The sequence below is a fragment of the Nylanderia fulva genome, unplaced genomic scaffold (genome assembly GCF_048542155.1).
Source record: "Nylanderia fulva isolate GAGA-0341 unplaced genomic scaffold, ASM4854215v1 Scaffold11, whole genome shotgun sequence".
Lineage (NCBI taxonomy): Eukaryota > Metazoa > Arthropoda > Insecta > Hymenoptera > Formicidae > Nylanderia > Nylanderia fulva.
This window is the reverse complement of record NW_028189302.1, coordinates 5622670-5641426: the sequence shown is the minus strand read 5'-3', so window position 1 is coordinate 5641426 and position 18757 is coordinate 5622670. Positions and strand designations below refer to the sequence as shown.

Below are 18757 nucleotides of genomic sequence, written 5' to 3'. Positions count from 1 at the left end.
TTCCATGCATTTTTCTCCATAATTTACCGATAAATTCTAAAATAAGTAAGTTTGTGGTTTGCAATTTTACCACAAAGTGGTAGGATGGTGAACCCGATAGCCCACTAATATCCGTAATATTGCTAACTTTCACTTATGTGCAGTTAGCGAATCACTTTAGAGCCAATAATTAATCACAGTTATATATGCAAGATAAATAAAATCCGGAAAAATCGATATATACCGATTAATTCATGCGTCAACTCGTCGTTAGTTGATCATCATTAACTGATGATTAATTAATTAATTTATGAAATAATAATTGATGTAGCTTTACCTGGCTCATAATTCCATCCCACGCGACTGTCACAGTTTCAGCCTTATCAACGGTGGTCGCATAATATTTGATGGTCGACTTCAGGAAGTTCTGAGTACCTTTCTCGGCCTGCATTTAAATTTCATATTAAAGTATGAACCTTATAAATAATATATATCTGCAATCGTCATTCATTCAATCCGCACTTTCGTAATTACTCGATGCTAACGAATCACTCGAGCTAACGAAATATTTTACTAGATGGAAACGCGTTTGTGCAAAAAAAAAAGAGAGAGAACATAAAAGTTACATAAATACGCACGTCTCCTTTAAGTCCAAAAGCTAGGCCAACTACCACACATTCCAGGACTAAAACCAGCAAGATTAGAATGCCGTACTGTAATCACAGGAAAAACATCATTAATAAAATTATTTTACATTTTTTATATATTTTTTTATGTAAAATAATTCTCTTCCCGATTGTATCATCATTAATGAATCATTTCATCATTTTCGCTACTATATATCACAATTTATTGAAAAAAGAGGAAAAAGAAGGAAAGAGAATCGAGGTGAAAAAAATCTTGCATAATTAAATATGTGTTTAAATTGTTTTCAACGAGTTGTGTTAATTATTCTTACTGAAACTGAAAGACTTCCATAAAAATAACAAAAATAGTACTTATCATAATATATCTATTAACATAAAATTATATTTGCGTATTAAAATATGCGTAATATTTTCGAGATAATACACAAAAAGTACATAAATGCTTAAACTTGAAGGTATTTTTGTGTTTTGCGAATGAAAAAAAATTATATGTAATTATTTCAGATAAGCATCACGTTGCGAGAATTTGGAATGAAACAAGCTTTATTAGAACGAACTTACGACGCAGAGAAGACATCTAGACTCGAACATGGCACCGCAATATCCAAGGAAACTGACGATAAACGTAAGAGCACCGGCTACGATAAGAATGTAAGATATCATTCTGATGACATCGGCGTCTGTTTTATTCTGCAAAACAAAAAAGGTGCGAAAGATGAATACAGATCGAGCTTATAATAAATATTCATCATCGAATGTGGGATGTAAAATTGCAGTTGATAAATTCTTTAGAAAATATCTTATATCGCCGGGAAATCGTGTGCATTTATCATAATACTAAAAACTTATTAAAGTTATATATATTTAGTAAGAAATATGGTTCGCCAAAATTCTCTTCAGGGATTGCAAAAATATTGAATTATGAAAATAAAAGAGATCCTCTTGTTTATATCAATTTTTCAATGAATTTTCCAATGAGAATTTTATTGATGAATTATGAAAATAAGAGTCCTCTCTTTTATCTTTCGAGAACTCTTGACTTACAATTTCTCGCTCTCGTTACATCGCAAAATACTTATAATCACTTAATAAATTCCTAGATTCTGCGTGTCGTATATTCAGAGAAATCAAGGAGTTTGTAACTCCTTGAATAATTCATTTACAAGGCTCAATTTGTAAACTTGCGCGGCGAACTATACATAATATTGCCTTTCCATAAATTAAGATATCAATAGTGCTTTCTGTCGCTCTACGTCATTCTTATGTATATATACTGACATATATATTTATTGTTAGATATATAATGTATGTAGAGACATGCATTATAAGCACGCTGGTTGCACGAATAATTATATTAAGTTAAGCTCGTCGACTCCATCATCAGTAGAGTATCCATGCGAGTATTGTACATCGTTACAAAATATGCTCGAGATAAGTGGATGACATAATGACTCGCGAAGGGGCACACTTGGAATACTTATAAGCTCGCTATATGCGAACTGTCATCTCCGTCGTATGTGATGGATATCGAGTTTCAGAGGCAGAGACCAACCAGAGAGTGCCAGCATAGACCTTCCTTTATACAAAGCGTCTCTCTCGCATCTGGATGTCTGCTGGACCCTGAAGAAGATTCTCGTGAGCCGATGTTAGAAATTGCGCAAAAAATTTGCGCTAATCCCTATCCATTCGTTAGCAAAATCTACCTTTGTCGAGGACTCTTCAAGATTCGAAAAATATGCAGAGCATCTTCCTCGCATCTGGATGTCTACTGGAGCCTGAAGAAGATTCTTGTGAGACTATGTTAAAAATCGTGTAAAAAAATATTCTCTCGTCTGTGCTAATCCCTATCCATCTGTCAACAAAAACTACCCTTGTCAAGAGAATTCTTCAAGATTCGTAAAGTATCAGAGAGAGAATTTTTCTTTAGAATTTACCCTGAAAATCTTATGGTAATCGTGGGACAATATAGTATTAGAAGAATTTTATAAGAGTTTTTCTGACTGATATTTACAATAAAATTTATCGAACACATTTTATATCTTATTCTAATAGATATTGCTATTTTAATATTATTTAATTATTTTAATATTATATTATAATAATATCTACACTAATAAAATTTTACTAAAAGTATATTAATATCTACCACACTAAGATTTTTCCACATTCTTGATAAGTTTTATCTGACAGATAGTATATCGTCGACTCTTTTCAGACAAATTCTAAAAAAAAATTAAGATTAAATTTACTATGTCAAACATATTTTACATCTTATTGTGACAGATATTAATATATATTTTAATGTGGTAAATATTAATCTCAAAAAGAAACTCATAAAATTCTCTCTGCATATGTGAGGCATTTCCCTCACATCTGAATATCTACTGGACTCTGAAGAAGATTCTTGAGAGTCGATATGGTGTTTATAAAAATTAAAAATCGCAAAAAAAAAATTCTCTCGTCCATCCATCAGCAAAATCTACCCTCAATCGAGGACTCTTAAAGATTCAAAAAACATATCTCCGATAACCATTTGACCAATTGATTAACGAGTCCACCAGGGCCTTGAATCGTAAAAGGGATAATCCTCGTTCCCTCGAGATTTAAAGAGAGAGATCACACTCGAGAGATAAACGCGCGAAAATGAGCGCTTTCGTGGTATAGGATCGCGAATTGTGCTGTTAGATTGAGACAATCATACGGGATGACGCGTTGTTTTATGCTCGCAGAGACGCGACGAGAGGATTAAACCGACATTCCACCGACATTGTATGTACCTGCCCGTGTCTGTGTACGAGATTACTTCGTAAACACGTTGACATTCTTATCTCGAACACCTGTTGAACGGATATAAGGTATTTTTAGTTCGACGCCGGTTCTCTCTTTCTCTCTCTCTCTCTTGTTATTATAGGCGCGTCGACGTTGCACGTCTTATTGAACGTGCCGCTACTACTACTAACCCGAAGCACGAAGCGTGCCGCGAAAAATCAGGTCACCAGGTGAAAGGACTAATAAGGGTATATCTCGTGTTCGGTTTCACCGACTCGTTCCGCCAGATTGATCGGGAACCGATTGCACGAATGATAAGCGAGGGTTACAGCACATCGAAGGGTTTCGGCTTCAAAAACGTACCTATATATTTAAGCTCTACTTAAAAGTCCCTTTAAAATATCCCGCGGAGAGATCCGTCGAATATATTTACGTTTCACGGGGTGTGTTTTCTTCCTCTCCCTCTCTCGTAACCGAATTTCTGCTGGTTCTCTCGTCGCGCATGAGCCATGCCCCAACATCGTTCTCCGAAATGACCCAATTTAACGCATTTACAGTGCATGGATGTGCGTTGCGCGTGCGTCAGCGAGTTAATGCATTTTCTGGAGCTCTAACAACGTACGTCCTAAATACGTCCTAAATTCCTCGCTTTTATTTACACGCTTGCGCGGATATGCGTCGCGCGTATTTATTTGACGGATAGGAAAAGAGGACGTCGTGTCGTCTTTCTATATTCCGAAGAGCCAAGAATATATCCCCGAATTGTCTCTCGTTTACAAGAGAAATTTTCCTTTCTAATTTCAAGCCGAGTTCGCGTTTCGGAAGTGTGTTATCGTCGTTCTCCTCGCTAATGTGTCGACGATACATACAACTAATCGCGCAAGACTCTTGCTAGTCTTTATTATTATTATTAGCATCGTTGACTTTCTGGTCCTCTGTCGCTTGGCAAAGTGGCAATTAACACCGAATATTATAAGTTGCGCAGGGAAACGGAAAGGTCGTTGTTGAGAAAATGTAAACGACACGCTGAAAAAAAATCCATGTACTTTTACATGGAAATTACTTAGTAAAAATACATATATTAATGTAAAAATACATGAAAAATATAGGTAAAATTACTAATTTTATGCAAAACTCATATGTAATTTAAATTTTACTATTTTTACTTTATTAGAATTTTATTTTATAAGTATTTATCCATTTTATTTATAACATTATTTTATAGCATTTATATATTACTCGTGTAATTCCATGTTCAGTGGAATATTTTTAATCTTGAAAATATATAAGAATATATTACATATGAAATTACATATAATCTGTAATTTTCCATATAAGTACCAAGTATTGCATAATTATGCTGAGTCGGAAAACACCTAGTCTAATTACGTAATCTTACACAAATATTTTTTTCAAGAGCATTATCTCAAGCTAAGTCGCTCGATAAGAATATATAGGGGATATTCCGGGATGAAATACTTAATCGTCTTTCGTCTTTGCAGTTCGCCTGTTTCCACATGCATTTACTATTCTCTCCCTGCAAAGTGTATCTATACATTTTTTATATACAAGTGCATTTTCCTTCGCGAAAATGTAAAAATTCTTTTCCCTTCGGCTTTTTAGGTCAATCTCCTCCTTCACAAAAATTCTAGCTTTTAATTGGTTTAATAAATTCTTTCCGAAGATAAGCGACGATCCGGGCTAATTAAGGCCCGACAACTTAAGCAATCAACAAACTAACGGTTAGATAAGGCTCTTATATCTTGAGCAACTTTAACTCGTTTCGTTTTCAAATTGAGAATCCTATTCGCGAGGAGTTTCTAAAAGAGACAACAATTATAGTTCGTCTCCGATTAGAAGTGATTAGAAGCAACTTTCTAAGCGTTTCGAGCCTTCGCTAATAACGCGCGCGTGAATGCTAATTGTGTTAATTTTTTCGTATATTATAATTTAGTAGAATCAAACACACAAATTACAAAAAAATTCAAGAGAGGTTCATACATGTATCGCGCATTTAAATTAGACTTATTTAAATGTCTCGCTGTAATAAATTCGATTTAAATCGTAGCGGAAACGCGTTATCCTTTCGCCGCAATATATATATATATATATATGAAAAAAACGAAAGCGGCACTTTTACTTTTCTTCGTGGCGTTCCGCTATCTAGCTTCGACATCGTCGCGATGACCGATGCACGATGTAAAAAAAATTCCCGGCGATGTCCTCTACGATATGAGACTCTATAAAATATTCACGAACATCTACCAGCTCCTGCAATTCGGAAAGAAACGTGAAATCGCGCTTTTCGAGAGCTTTTGGTTTTAGCTTTCCTACACGGAAAGATAGGATTTTATTTTAGAATTTATCCTGAAAATCCTGGGACAATACAGTATTGGAAGAATTTTATAAGAGTTTCTTTGATTAATATTTGTCATAATAAAATATTAATACGTACATAGTAAATACTAGTAAAATTATAATCGAACATATTTCATATCTTATTGGGCTAGATATAAATATTTTTTATTGTGGTAAATTCTAAGATAAAATTCTCTTTGTGATACGTGGAGGATTCATCAGATTAATATAATTTATCACAATAAAAAATATTAATATGTATCACAATATAAGATATAAAATGTTCAATTAATTTTACTATATACATAGTAAAATTTTACTAAAAAATTTTCAAAAAATTTTATTAAAAATATTAATATTTATTTTCTACTACAATAAGATATAAAATAAAATTCGATTAATTTTACTATATCAAAGATATTTTATATCTTACTGTGCTAGATATTAATATTTTTTTTGTAATAAATATTAATCAGAGAAACTTTTACAAAATTCTATCAATATAATATCGTGTCTCACGATTACCATATGATTTTCAAGGTAAATTCTAAGAGAAAATTCTCTTTGGGATACGTGGGTCCAGTGGACTATGAACCACGAATCCACGATGGAGATCATCCCGATCCTCCCACGCGTTGTGCTAATGTGACAACCAATCATCTCATCAGCGACCAAGTACCGATAATTACGTTTCTCGTTTCTCCCTGTCGTAGAATTGTTATCTACCTATCTACGTCGTATCTACATCATCACGCTGCGCGTGCAAACAATCTGCCATTCAGATTTTCTCCTATCGCTCGCCAATCAAAATAAATCAGATATTAAAATCTCAACGAGCTAAAAAGAGCCGGATGATCATCAGTGCGGTGCGTCAGTTTCCAGGAAAAAATTAATTTTCATTAAAACTGATTAGTTGGTGCACGGAAGGACACATTTTCCCTGGGACGATGCCAAGTAATTAAATAGATTATCAATATATTCAAGATTTTACTTTTTAATCAAATATCTCTGTGTCTCTTCCAGAAGAAACGTAAGTTTCTTAGAAAGAAAAATATCGGACAAAATTAATTTTTTCTTCAATCTGACGCACCTGATTGTCCTTGTCTGAGTTTTTCTCTAACCCGTTTATTATATTTCACACTGTGAAACCTTAAATAAAGTCTTAGTCGTCAGATATTTTCAAGACATGCCAATTTATTTAAATCAGAATATTATAAGAAAATATATGTGAAAGAATATCATAAGAAATTCTCGAAAGTGTAAAATTGTGTCTCGGAATAAAGGAAAGCTAAAGGATTTTTTGTTTGGCTATTCTTCGAATCGAGAACAACTGTCGATCAAGATCGAATGAGATTCACGCGTCCATGGCACTTTTGAGTGTTGCATGACACGACGCGATCGAGATGTTACCCAAGTTTTATAATAATTATAAAGTGAAACTAGCAGAATAAATGTTAATTACCGAGTGATAAGAAGACACGAGGCAGAGTTGCAGCGTATTAGAAAGCGCGCGTTACGACGGGTCATCCTCTAACAATAATAATTAACGTCATATACTTTTCTACGCCACGTTTGCAATAAAAAAAATTACTCCGTGAAAAAAATCCTCTTCTTTCTACTTGTTTTTAGAATATCTTCTCCTACACGTATCCTCGTGCGTAAAGATTTATATAATTCTTCTGCTTTGTGAGAACGAGGAGAAAAAATAGGCACGTCATTTTGCCAATAAAGGATAATTAGATACGCAGGACGAAAAAAGGAGCACGCAGTAGTAATTATTCCAAGGAAGTACATATATGATATCCTCTCTATTGTTCTCGTTAATCGTGACGCTCTTCAAGGCAAGTCGCTCTTTTTATGCCTCTTCTCCTCGCAGTTTATAGAGTCAAGCACCTCGTTAAACGTTAGATTATCTCGTATCTATAAGCGACTTGCGGTTAAGAAAAGCCTAGTGAGTATATGTATATGTTATGGCTGTTAAATATTCTATTCGTTGGCATCTTTTCGAAGAAGAAAAACAAAACGTATATGCTCATCTCCGGTAAGTTGACCTAAAACTAGTTTTCCAGTATATAGAGATTTTGTGGTCTTCGTCGGAAGCTGAAAGATGCCATTTGTTTATTCATTATTCATTCGGTATTATATAATATCGACGTAAGAAAAATTCGAGAGATAAAAAGAAAATATATTTTCCTTGCATATAAATATATATATATATATATATATATGCTTATGCTTTGCGTGTCTATTCCAAGGACATATTTAGTATATAAAAATCACGTTATAATATGCTCGTCGTGTCGTTGCGACACCGATGTATCGATAATCCATGACAATGGTATATTACAATATACGTCATGTATATCTCGTTACACATCTGCATTTCACACGTGCTTGTTAATGAATAAGTCGCGTTAGCGAGGATAGAGTTTTCCACTGCTGACGAAAGGAAGAATAAATCGCCAAGAATAATTTATACTTATGTATGTCTGTCGTCGTAAAAATAAGAGTTAAAGATATTTTTATATATCGAGAAGTATTTATATACAAGATGTTTCAGAACAGAGACGATTTTTCCCTAGTAAAAATGTTGAGGGAGCCCATCATTTTTAGCATGTTCTCAAGTGTTGCTATATCATGTATCTTTATAACTAATCCTTATATTAAAATTTTATTAAAGCAAACTCTACCCTCAAATGAACTGAAAAATGTAGTTTTGTTAATATTTTATTTTCACAATAAGGCTTAGTTTCCAAAAAAGCCTTATCATTCTAAAATGATTGGTGTCTTAACATTTTCGCTGAAGAAAAATCGCCTCCGAATGATACCAGGAATCTGTGATTAAAAACTTTTCTGCCAGTTCTGAAACACCCTGTATACGATAATAATCGCGTATAAATCAATAATCATCAAATTCAGTCTTGTTCATGTAAAATCTCCTTCTTGCACCTCTACCTCCATAAGTTACATAACAAACTTACGACATAATTACCATGATTGCGTAAGAGAAACTTGGAGCAATATAAATAGCCGGTTATAAGAATACGCATTCGAGTCATTTTTTCCTCTAACATATTCCAGCGCGGATAGACTCTGCTCGGAAATTCTTACGTAGAACAAATCGCGATCGTAATCTCGAAAAAAACGGTAAAAACGGTAAAAAAAATTAGCAGAGCGATTATACCGATTAATATTCGTAAGCATTTTGAAATTTGTCTCCCCCAAGATTTTCAGAATACACGTCGGTCACGAAAATTGTTGCGACCTTATCTGAATAAGAAATCGGTAGAAAATTAAATATTCTCGTAGAGATTACAGAGCAGGAATTTAACACGACGAAACTCGTATACAGGAACCGGTATTTCCCAGCTGAGGATTGTCCAAGCTCATTCAAGGTATCGGAAAGACTATATATTTCTATATCGAGAAAGATCTTGCAAGAGATTTCGTTTTATGAGCAATTAAGTCAAAGTTAAATTAGCGAGTTTGGCTTTGCCATAATGTGATGCGTTTCTATGCGTTTCTATACGCATTCGTAAAACTTTAGTGAGCTAGTATTATTTTGATGCTCGCCCAATTTGCCACACAACCACATAAACAGGTGGTGCTAAGTGAATCATGATACAATTTTCTCGGAAATTAGGTACGCAGAGAGAATTTTCTCTTAGAATTTACCCTGATAATCTCCATCAGCAATAAGATATAAAAATGTTCGATTAATTTTACTATATATGTACATAATAAAATTTAATATTAATATTAATATATATAATATTTATTAATATATTTTATTGCGGTAAATAATAATCAGAGAAGCTCTTATAAAATTCTTATTCCAATACCATTATATATTGTCTCAAAATTATCATGATTTTCAGGGTGAATTCTAAGAGAAAATTCTCCGTGTAAAAATGCACATCTCGTGCGCACTATTTTTAATAATTTAATTAATTTATATTTAATTAAATTATTATATATCTAAATTATTTATATATAAATTAATAATTTGATTAATTAATTTGTTAATACTCTGTCTTACCAAGATGTCGGATTGGTCCAGTTTCCCGATGAGATTGGTGAACGAGCTCCTGTCGGCGAAAAGCCATATACCGACAGTCAGTGCCGCTCCTCCGGCGACCTGCAAAACGAAACACCTCGGTTTACATCTCCGTTCTGCTTCATGGACTTCAAGGTTGACCGAAGGAAACAGCCCCGGAAACTCGAGCGCGGGCTTGGCAATTTTCACTCGCGATTTTCGCGCGCGTTTCTCTGCATATTAAATTCAACATTTATTGGCCGATAAAGAAAAAAAAAAGCGAGTAAACGCGAAAGAAGGAAAAATCTTCCGATATATTTTATTCATCCTATCGCGAACACGCAAGTGTGGTTTCTCTCTCGAAACTCAATTTTACTTCCACCTTCGCCTCTGACGTCAACGAGATACGTTCGCAGTAAGAAATCAAGAGTCGCGGCACCGTAACGGCATACATAAATTGAATAAATTTTTTGTATGTTAGAAGAGATTTCCTATATAAAGTTCAAACATAACTACAGTGACCATCCGTCTTTCATGTCTTTTAGATTTATTTATTTTTCCAAAACTCCATTTTGGAAATGGTTATTTCTAAAATGTTGTCCTTTCTATTACAATTTTATTCCTTGTTTTTTATTTTGCGTTTTAATGTCTGACGTCATAATATAATTAATATAAAAATTAATATATTAATATAAAAATTTTTTTTTTCTCGCAGATTAATTAGGAAAAAAGAAAACCATAAAATTTTCCGGTTTGTCCTGCAATTTTTCTCTCAGAAAATATAAGTACTCTCTTTCGTCGCGATTCTTTTTTCTCGCAGCTTCGCGCTTTCGTAAGTGGTTCGAGATACTCGCAAGTGTAATATAAACGTATAATTTGCACAAAACGAGTGAGAAATGCGTCGTCAAAGCGAGAGTTCGGGCAAAGGCAAAGTGAAATTACGCGATCGTGACTAGTTGCGACGTTGATGAATTATCAGCCGCGCGATCGCGACGCCTCGTAAAGTTTCGCAGACGCAAGGAAATGTTGCGGACTCTCTCAGATCACTATTATTATACGGAAAACTCGGGTATATACTTACGAAAAATACGAAGTTGAAGAAGCAGAGAAAGTACTTGGCGCACTGCGACGCGCAACTCATTTTCGCGGCAGGTTTCTTTTAACTGCACCTGTAACAAATTAATACGTTCGTTAATAATTATACATTACATATACATATATAGACGCGCTATATTCCAGATTTATCGAAATCACCTCTTTTTCATTATTTTCTTTTCAACGACTCGAAGCCAATTTCTCTTTAACGCGAACGAGTCGAGAGATGATTTCTGTGAATCGAGTGACCTTTCGACGACAAAGTTTTAAAAACGTAAAAAGGATTTTATTCCATTACATTCAATCGAGAAGACTTTATTTTGATAGATTCATAATTTGAAAATTAAAGGTAAGAAATTGAAAAAAAAACAAAGATCTCTTATTTTTCGCTACGCAAAAAAATTAACCGAAAATTGATCCGTGTATATAATTTATAAATTTTTGAAATATGTGCAGTAGGTATAGTAATTAAGAAATTCCTAATATTTACGATTTTTGATGGTGCAAAAAAAAGAAGAGATGAGAGCAAAAGAGACAGAGATAAAAGGAAAGAGAAAGGATGAGGTCAAACTACAAATTATAAAGTGCTCGCTGGAACGTGACTAATAATAAGCTGTACATGCAAAAAGAATGCATTCAAGCCCACACTTGTCGTCTGTCCGTATCGGATGTATGCTTCGATTCGAAGCCGATTTTGCGACAGGCAGATACCCTGACAGCCGACTAATTATAATTAGCGTGGGCGAGCGCAGAAACGTATCGTCGCGTGTTGTGGGCGGGAAATAAAGAGAAGGGCAAATTGTCCGAATTAGAGCCACGGAGAGGCTTATTGTTAGTTGCTAATCAGTCTCAAGGATGTTGTTCTTTTTTTTCCTTCGTCGAACTAAAGCGCGAATTAAAGCTATTCTTCGACGTCCTTGACTCTGCGTTACAGATCTCTCTCCGGATTAAAGCGGAGAAGCTTCTTCCCGCCAAAATTACTAGCGGATCCTGGCATCGATAATGGGGATTTAATTAATATTTGTTGTTTCATGCTTTTACTTCAGGATCAACGACGAATTTTTTTTTTAATCAAGGTGTCACGGAGAGAATTTTCTTTTAGAAATTACCCTGAAAATTATTATAATAATGGGACAATATGCTATCGGAAGAATTTTATAAGAGCTTCTCTGGTTAATATTTATACCACAATAAAAAACATTAATATCTACCACAATGAAATAAAAAATATGTTCGATTAATTTTACTATGCACATAAAAGTAAAATTTACTATGTACATATTAACAATTTTTATTGTGGTAAATATTAATCAGAGAAACTTTTATAAAATTCTTCCAATAGCACGTATTGTCCTATACTATTATCATGATTTTCGGGATAAATTCTAAAAGAAAAGCCTGTGCACAAGAGCGAGGGTGCATGGAGGTGTCGCTTATCAAAAATCCGGCATTTTATCACGGGGAGACATTTGACGTTGGAAATTAAAAGGCAACGATCTCCTCATTTCGCGCTGCGAGAGCGCGCGCAAGGATAAAAGAGAGAGAGAGGACTTCCGTTCCACTCGAATTCGAGTCGACCGAAGATCAGCGAGGCGGAAAGGACCGCGGCTTGATCAGGCGACCTAATATCGAATATCCAGAGCACGGTTCTCGTTACTACACGAGAACTCCGTTCATCCCCTCTTGGGTCGTCTCGCGTTGCTTCGGCGCAGCAGCGGTATCGACTGCGGATGCTGCTGCAGCAGCAGCAGCCTCTGGTCCTCCGTTCTCCAAGAGAGTGAGAGAGAGAGAGAGATGATGATGATGATCATCATCATCATTCCGCGTATTTTCCGCGACCTGGCAATCTTCGGCGCGACAAACACGACACGTCTTCAGAAGTCTCGCCATTAGCGGATCTCCCCGACGTCTGTAATGACCTGATGAACAGGAGATAGAAAGAGAGAGAAAGGGAGAAAGGGAAGGAGAACCTCGGGCCGGGAAAATCGAGAGCAGCGACTAGCTCCGGCGGGACGCAGAGCTCCCGTTCCTCCCGGAAATCGATGACTACCAGGGGCGAACCGTCCCGACACGAGACACGACGACACGCGGAAAATTGGATCATCCGAGATAGCGCGAGATGCTGGGGTTCCAGGTCAGTAGGTCGACGCGTCGCTCGGGCTCTTTATTCCCTTCCTCCTCTCCTCTTCCCTGCTTTTCTCCCGACACTTTGTACCGCAAGAAGCTGCTGCATCTTCTCTTTGCCTCGACATACACGGAGAGAGAATTTTCTCTTAGAATTTCACCTGAAAATCGTGTAATCGGAGGACAATATATGTATATGTGGTATTGCAAGAATTTTATATATATATTTACACCATAATAAAAAAATATTAATATCTATAATACAATAAGATATGTATATGTTCGATTAATTAATTTTAGTAAAATTTATTATGCACATAGAAAGTTGCTTTTTTACTTGTTTTTAGAATATATCTTTTCCTACAGGCATCCTCGTGTGTTAAATTAAAACTTGTATAATCCTTTTATCAGAGTTTCTCTAATTAACATTTATCACAAAAATATTAATATAAATATTATAAATATTAATAAAAATATTAATATAAATAAAAAATATTAATATCTTATTTTATATTATATCTTATTATGTAGTAGCTATTAATATTTCTTATATCGTGGCAAATATTAATCAGAGAAAGTCTTACAAAATTCTCGCAACACCATATATTGTCATACGATTATACCACGATTTTCAGAGTAAACTTAAAGAGAAAATTGTGTATGTATACTTCCACGACGTGTAACACCATTTTCTTCTATTTATGCGTTTGAGACTCGATTCCGAACGTGATTCATCACTGCGGGCGATACCGGATTCGTGAGATCGTCATAGAGAGACGAGAAATCACAGTGAATTTTTCTTTTCTAGCGGTACATAGTGAGTAAAAAGCTCCGAAGTAAATTAGATTTTTCGCGCATGTACTCATTCACGTTTCAGATAGATTGAGCAGAATATACTCGCTTCTTAATTGTCCCTTTGATTAGTGATTCAATCTGAACGTGTCCTAGATTTTCAACGAAAATGGACTTTATGAGATTCGATCGTGATTCATATCAGCTATATATAAAAATACCAGAAAGAATGGAAATACGTGCGATTTTTCGTCCCTTTGACGTTATAATCTAATATAGAATCTTAATGCTTTTCAATATAATGTTTTTTTTATTTCTCGACACGTCATTAAAAGTTTCAAGCAACGTAGGCGAGATATCATAGTCAATTGCATAAAACAAGGAATGCAGAAAAGCAATAATATAAATATTTATGAAACGCAATTAATAGCGAATATCAGAATGCTTATATAGAGCAACACCTACGAGCTCAGAACTTATTAAAATTGTCTCAACGATTGAATTTATACGCGTACACAATTTTCTCTTAGAATTATTTACCCTGAAAATCATAATAATCGTGGGACAATATTATATTGATAGAAATTTATAAAAGTTTCTCTGATTAATATTTACCACAATATAAAATGTTAATATATCAACCACAATAAAATATAAGATATCTTCGATATAGTAAAATTAATCAAACTTATTTTATATCTTATTATAGTAGAAAGTAGATATTATTTTTTAATAAAATTTTTAGTAAAATTTTATTACGTACATAGTAAAATTAATCGGATATATTTTATATCTTATTGTGGTAAATATTAATATATTTTTTATTGTGTAAATAATTTAATCAGAGAAGCTCTTATAAAATTTCTCCCAAATTCTACCATATTGTCCCAAGATTACCATGATTTTCAGGGTAAATTCTGAAAAAAAATTCTCTCTGTGTACTTAAAATTGAATAAATTCAAACTGTCCGAAAATTTAGGACACTCACGTCTCAAGGCGTGATGTCTCTCTTTCTTCCCTCCCTAACGGGAAGTAAAATGCTAATATCGTGTGCACGCGCTGCATACACGATCCCGACTAAAGTTCTGTTTGAAACGTCGAAAAGAGTAATAGGGTGTCGTGTATATAAAGTATATCTTTCGGCGCCAACTTTCTCGGGAGAAGGATCCGAGTGAATTTAAACAACGATGCGGCAGCACCTTTCTCCTCAGACGAGCTTAAGTACTTGAGCGGCGTTTCCCTAATTTTTCATAGACCATATCAGTAAGTCGAGTAAAAGCGAATCTAGGACTTGTAGTTCGAGACAATCAGCTGTGAACTGACAGTGGAACTATGGAAGGCAGGCGTTGACGACGTTTCGCTTCGTCGCCGCAAACTACGTCGCGAAGATTTCAAGGCAAACCAATCCCGCTATGCATGCATGCTAATGCACGACCATCGATAATGGCGTTGCATATATTACCGTCGTATAATTATTATCGCGTGCAGTGCATCTCTTCAGATCACGCGGATACTGGAAAAAAGAACGTTTCAATTATATAGATACTGCTCGCGATAAAAAAACAACTTATCTTCCAGAGATATACGTAAGCATCCGAGCTTGTTTCAAGATATGCATATGATATCCTAGATGAAATATAATCGCGGAATTTCTACGATTTCGCTTTTCGATGGATGCTCCTCGAGTGAATCTCTCGCGGTTATATAAAAAAAAGAGAGAGAAAGAAAATAAAGTCTAATAAAATTTCCACAAAAAGAGTCGTCGTCGAGAAAGCGGAACCAGGTCGATTTTTATCAATTTCGTGTTCTTAAAAATAACAAAAAAATCTGCTCGTTTATTTTTCTTCGAAAAAATCATTGATATGGAAAACTCGATTCTATCCTTGAACCGATCCATCCAAGTCCTCGGTCTTTTAACCAAGCAACGGTACACGTTGCACGATATGCCGTAAACGTTCGTTCATTCATTCGTGTGTATGCGTTTCCGTAACTTAAAAAGCCGTATCCCGCGACGACTTCGCAACGAATGTGCGCTTTCACCGACAACAAAATGCCACTTCGCTTGGTCGGAGCCTTTTAGAAGGCCGATAAGAATCGCACGCGTGCGTTCGCGTTTCGATCGTAAGCGTAATTTACGTAAGCCGGGACTTTTCTCAACTTGAAACGGAGTTAAATTGAAATTAAACTTCGAGAATGTCGGAAGAGACATTTAACGCTAATTTATATTCGGGTGTGAATTTAATATTTCGATCGTAAAGATCGAAAAATATATATAAAGTGTTTCTTAAATATATGTCAAAAATTCAAAGGGTGATTCCATTTTATAAAAATTTATACCTCTAATAATTTTTCGAAATGTAAATTAATAAGCTTTACATGTAATATTTATGTAATAAAAATATTATATTTCTTGTCAATTTTTATCCTCCTGTATCTTCGAAATGAAGCAATTTTCGAAAAATCATCAGAGGTATAAATTTTCATAAAATAATCCAAGAAATCCTTTGAATTTTTGATATTTAAAAAACATCCTGAATAAAGACCAGATCAAGGGTAGATTCCTGCGGGATCATATAAAGATAATTTTTCCTCAACGAAAATGTCGAGGGAGGTCAACATTTTTTGCATGTTCCCAATTTTTGCCATTATATATACCTATTTTTGTAAAACTTAAATGAAAATTCTATTAAAATAAAACTCTACTTGAAATTAATTGAAGAATGTTAATATTTTATTTCCACAAGAAAAGTTTACGAAAAACCCTTTAGTTCCAATAGCATATAACTCGAAAATTATTAATGCCTCGACATTTTTGCTAAGGAAAAATTGTCTTCGAATAATCCCATCTTTACGGAACACCACCCTGTATATATACACGGATAATTTTTTTAGAATTTACCTTAAAAATCATGGTAATTGTGGGACAATGTGGAAGAATTTTACAAGAGTTTTTCTAATTAATATTTACCACAATAAAAAATATTAATATGTACATGATAAAATTAATCGAAAATATTTTATATCTTATTGCGGTAGATAATATTTTTTTATAATATATCAGGATCCAGAAGATTCACAATGAAAAAAGTTCTCTGATTTTTTCAGATTTTCCAAGACCAGAAATTAATTTTTTTCCTGACTTTTTAGTATTATTTTTTCAAATATATAATTTGCATATATATATATATATATATATATGATAAATCAATTAAATGTTAAATCATGAAATCTTTGAGATATTTATGTTAACAATGAAAAGAAAGTTAGAAAAACAAAAATTTAAATCAATTGTACAATCTACATTATATACATAATCGAAACAAACATGTCACTATAAACTATTTAAATAATCATCTTTTTTATTTATATTATATTAAATTTTTTTAGTTTTGTCTTTATCAAACACATTGAAATCAAATAACACGACGATGAAAATATAAATTAACGAACACGCTGTAGATAAACCAATTTTGAACAACACAGAAATTAGCGTGCTGAGAGTCAAGGAAAAGTTTATATTTATTTAATAAAAAATTTCAAATTATAGAGACAAATGTAGAATAATTTGAAAAAATTCAGATAAATAGTAAAATTTCCTGGCAATTCCAGATTTATCAAATTCCCTGACAATGTCCGGTTTTCCAGATTTTCCTGACCGCTAGACACCCTGATATCTATAATACGCCTTCTCTCGTGCGACAAAAACGAAAATGGAGATACGCAAACGCAAGTCGGATCGAAAAATTCTCACGAATATTACGATGCCCGGAGCGAGAATGTGTGGGTGATAAAAGAGAGCGCTATAAACGTTCTCACGACACAATGGCGAATCATCACAGCGTGCAATCAACACACGTACTACACGACATCCGCGCGTAGCTTACTATGCGTTACGCAGGTTCACGTAACGCGTCTTCGTATAGATCAAGTGTGTAAACCTGCCCTCTGTTCTTAGGGAACTTCCTCTTGCTTCCTCCTAACTTCCTCGTTGCGACTATATCGTTAAAAGCAAAACAAAAAGTATAAGAATTTTTTTCTTGAGCTATAAATAAATAAATAATAATCGTGTAGTATCGCGTAGTAAATCGATTGAAATTAATCAATCCGGTATATGTCATGTATAAAGAAAAACAACTCAATTGGGTATCGCGTTATGTAATAAAAAGGAAACAACACGGAAACGTGTTTCATCGGATAAGTTTTATTTTTAGAAAAAAGATTAGATATACCTATAGAATTGTCTAGTGACACGGATACACTGAAAAAAAGAATGGTTAACTTGATTAAATATTTCAATTAAATATTTTGTTAATTAAATGTATCAAAATATTTAAATTAAATATAACATATTAAATCTAAACGAAACATGAATATTTATCTTAAATACTAATATACGTTCAATTAACAAAATAGTAAAATTTAGTTGAAAGATTTAGTCAAGCTTTGACGATTTAATTTTCAGTGTATTTTAAAAATCAAATCAAATCGTTTTCTGATACACAGAGGATGTATCTCGCTTTATATATATATATATATATACATATATATATATATATATATATATATATATATATATATATACTCAATATTACTCAATATTGTGCGAGCGAAATTAAAAAATGCAAAAATTAACAGTTGCTTTCTCCCTGGGTGAGCTAGATTTAATCGTGCATTTGCACGCAATATCGAATACATTTAACTTTTTATACTTATTTTATATATTTCATCGCGTGTCTCGCGGTGACAGATAAAAATCAGTCAACGTAGTGGAAAATTACCTCCGATTGTTATTATCCACGAGCGTATCGCATCTTTTATACGCTCGCGCGATCGCATCTTTTCACTATAGAAAAATAATCGGTAACGTTTCGCGCATAATCGTCGATTCGGAATGCGGAGAGTTCTCTTTTTTTTTTTTTTAATTTTTTTCAAATCTTTCGCAAGAGATACGCATACA

General features: G+C 34.0%; 1 protein-coding gene across 3 annotated transcripts in view; it reads right to left on the bottom strand.

The window, feature by feature from the left end:
- The window catches only part of Tsp66E (Tetraspanin 66E), a 34107-nt gene that overhangs the window by 8179 nt on the left and 7171 nt on the right, over positions 1-18757 (bottom strand). For all 3 annotated transcript variants that reach the window (XM_029319369.2, XM_029319368.2, XM_029319370.2), the window contains exons 2-6: positions 10871-10958; positions 9793-9891; positions 1188-1316; positions 618-692; positions 317-424 (exon numbers count right to left, since the gene is read on the bottom strand). In XM_029319369.2, the coding sequence (XP_029175202.2) occupies positions 317-424; positions 618-692; positions 1188-1316; positions 9793-9891; positions 10871-10930 (471 nt within the window). In that variant the 5' untranslated portion in view covers positions 10931-10958. The remainder of the gene's footprint in view (positions 1-316; positions 425-617; positions 693-1187; positions 1317-9792; positions 9892-10870; positions 10959-18757) is intronic.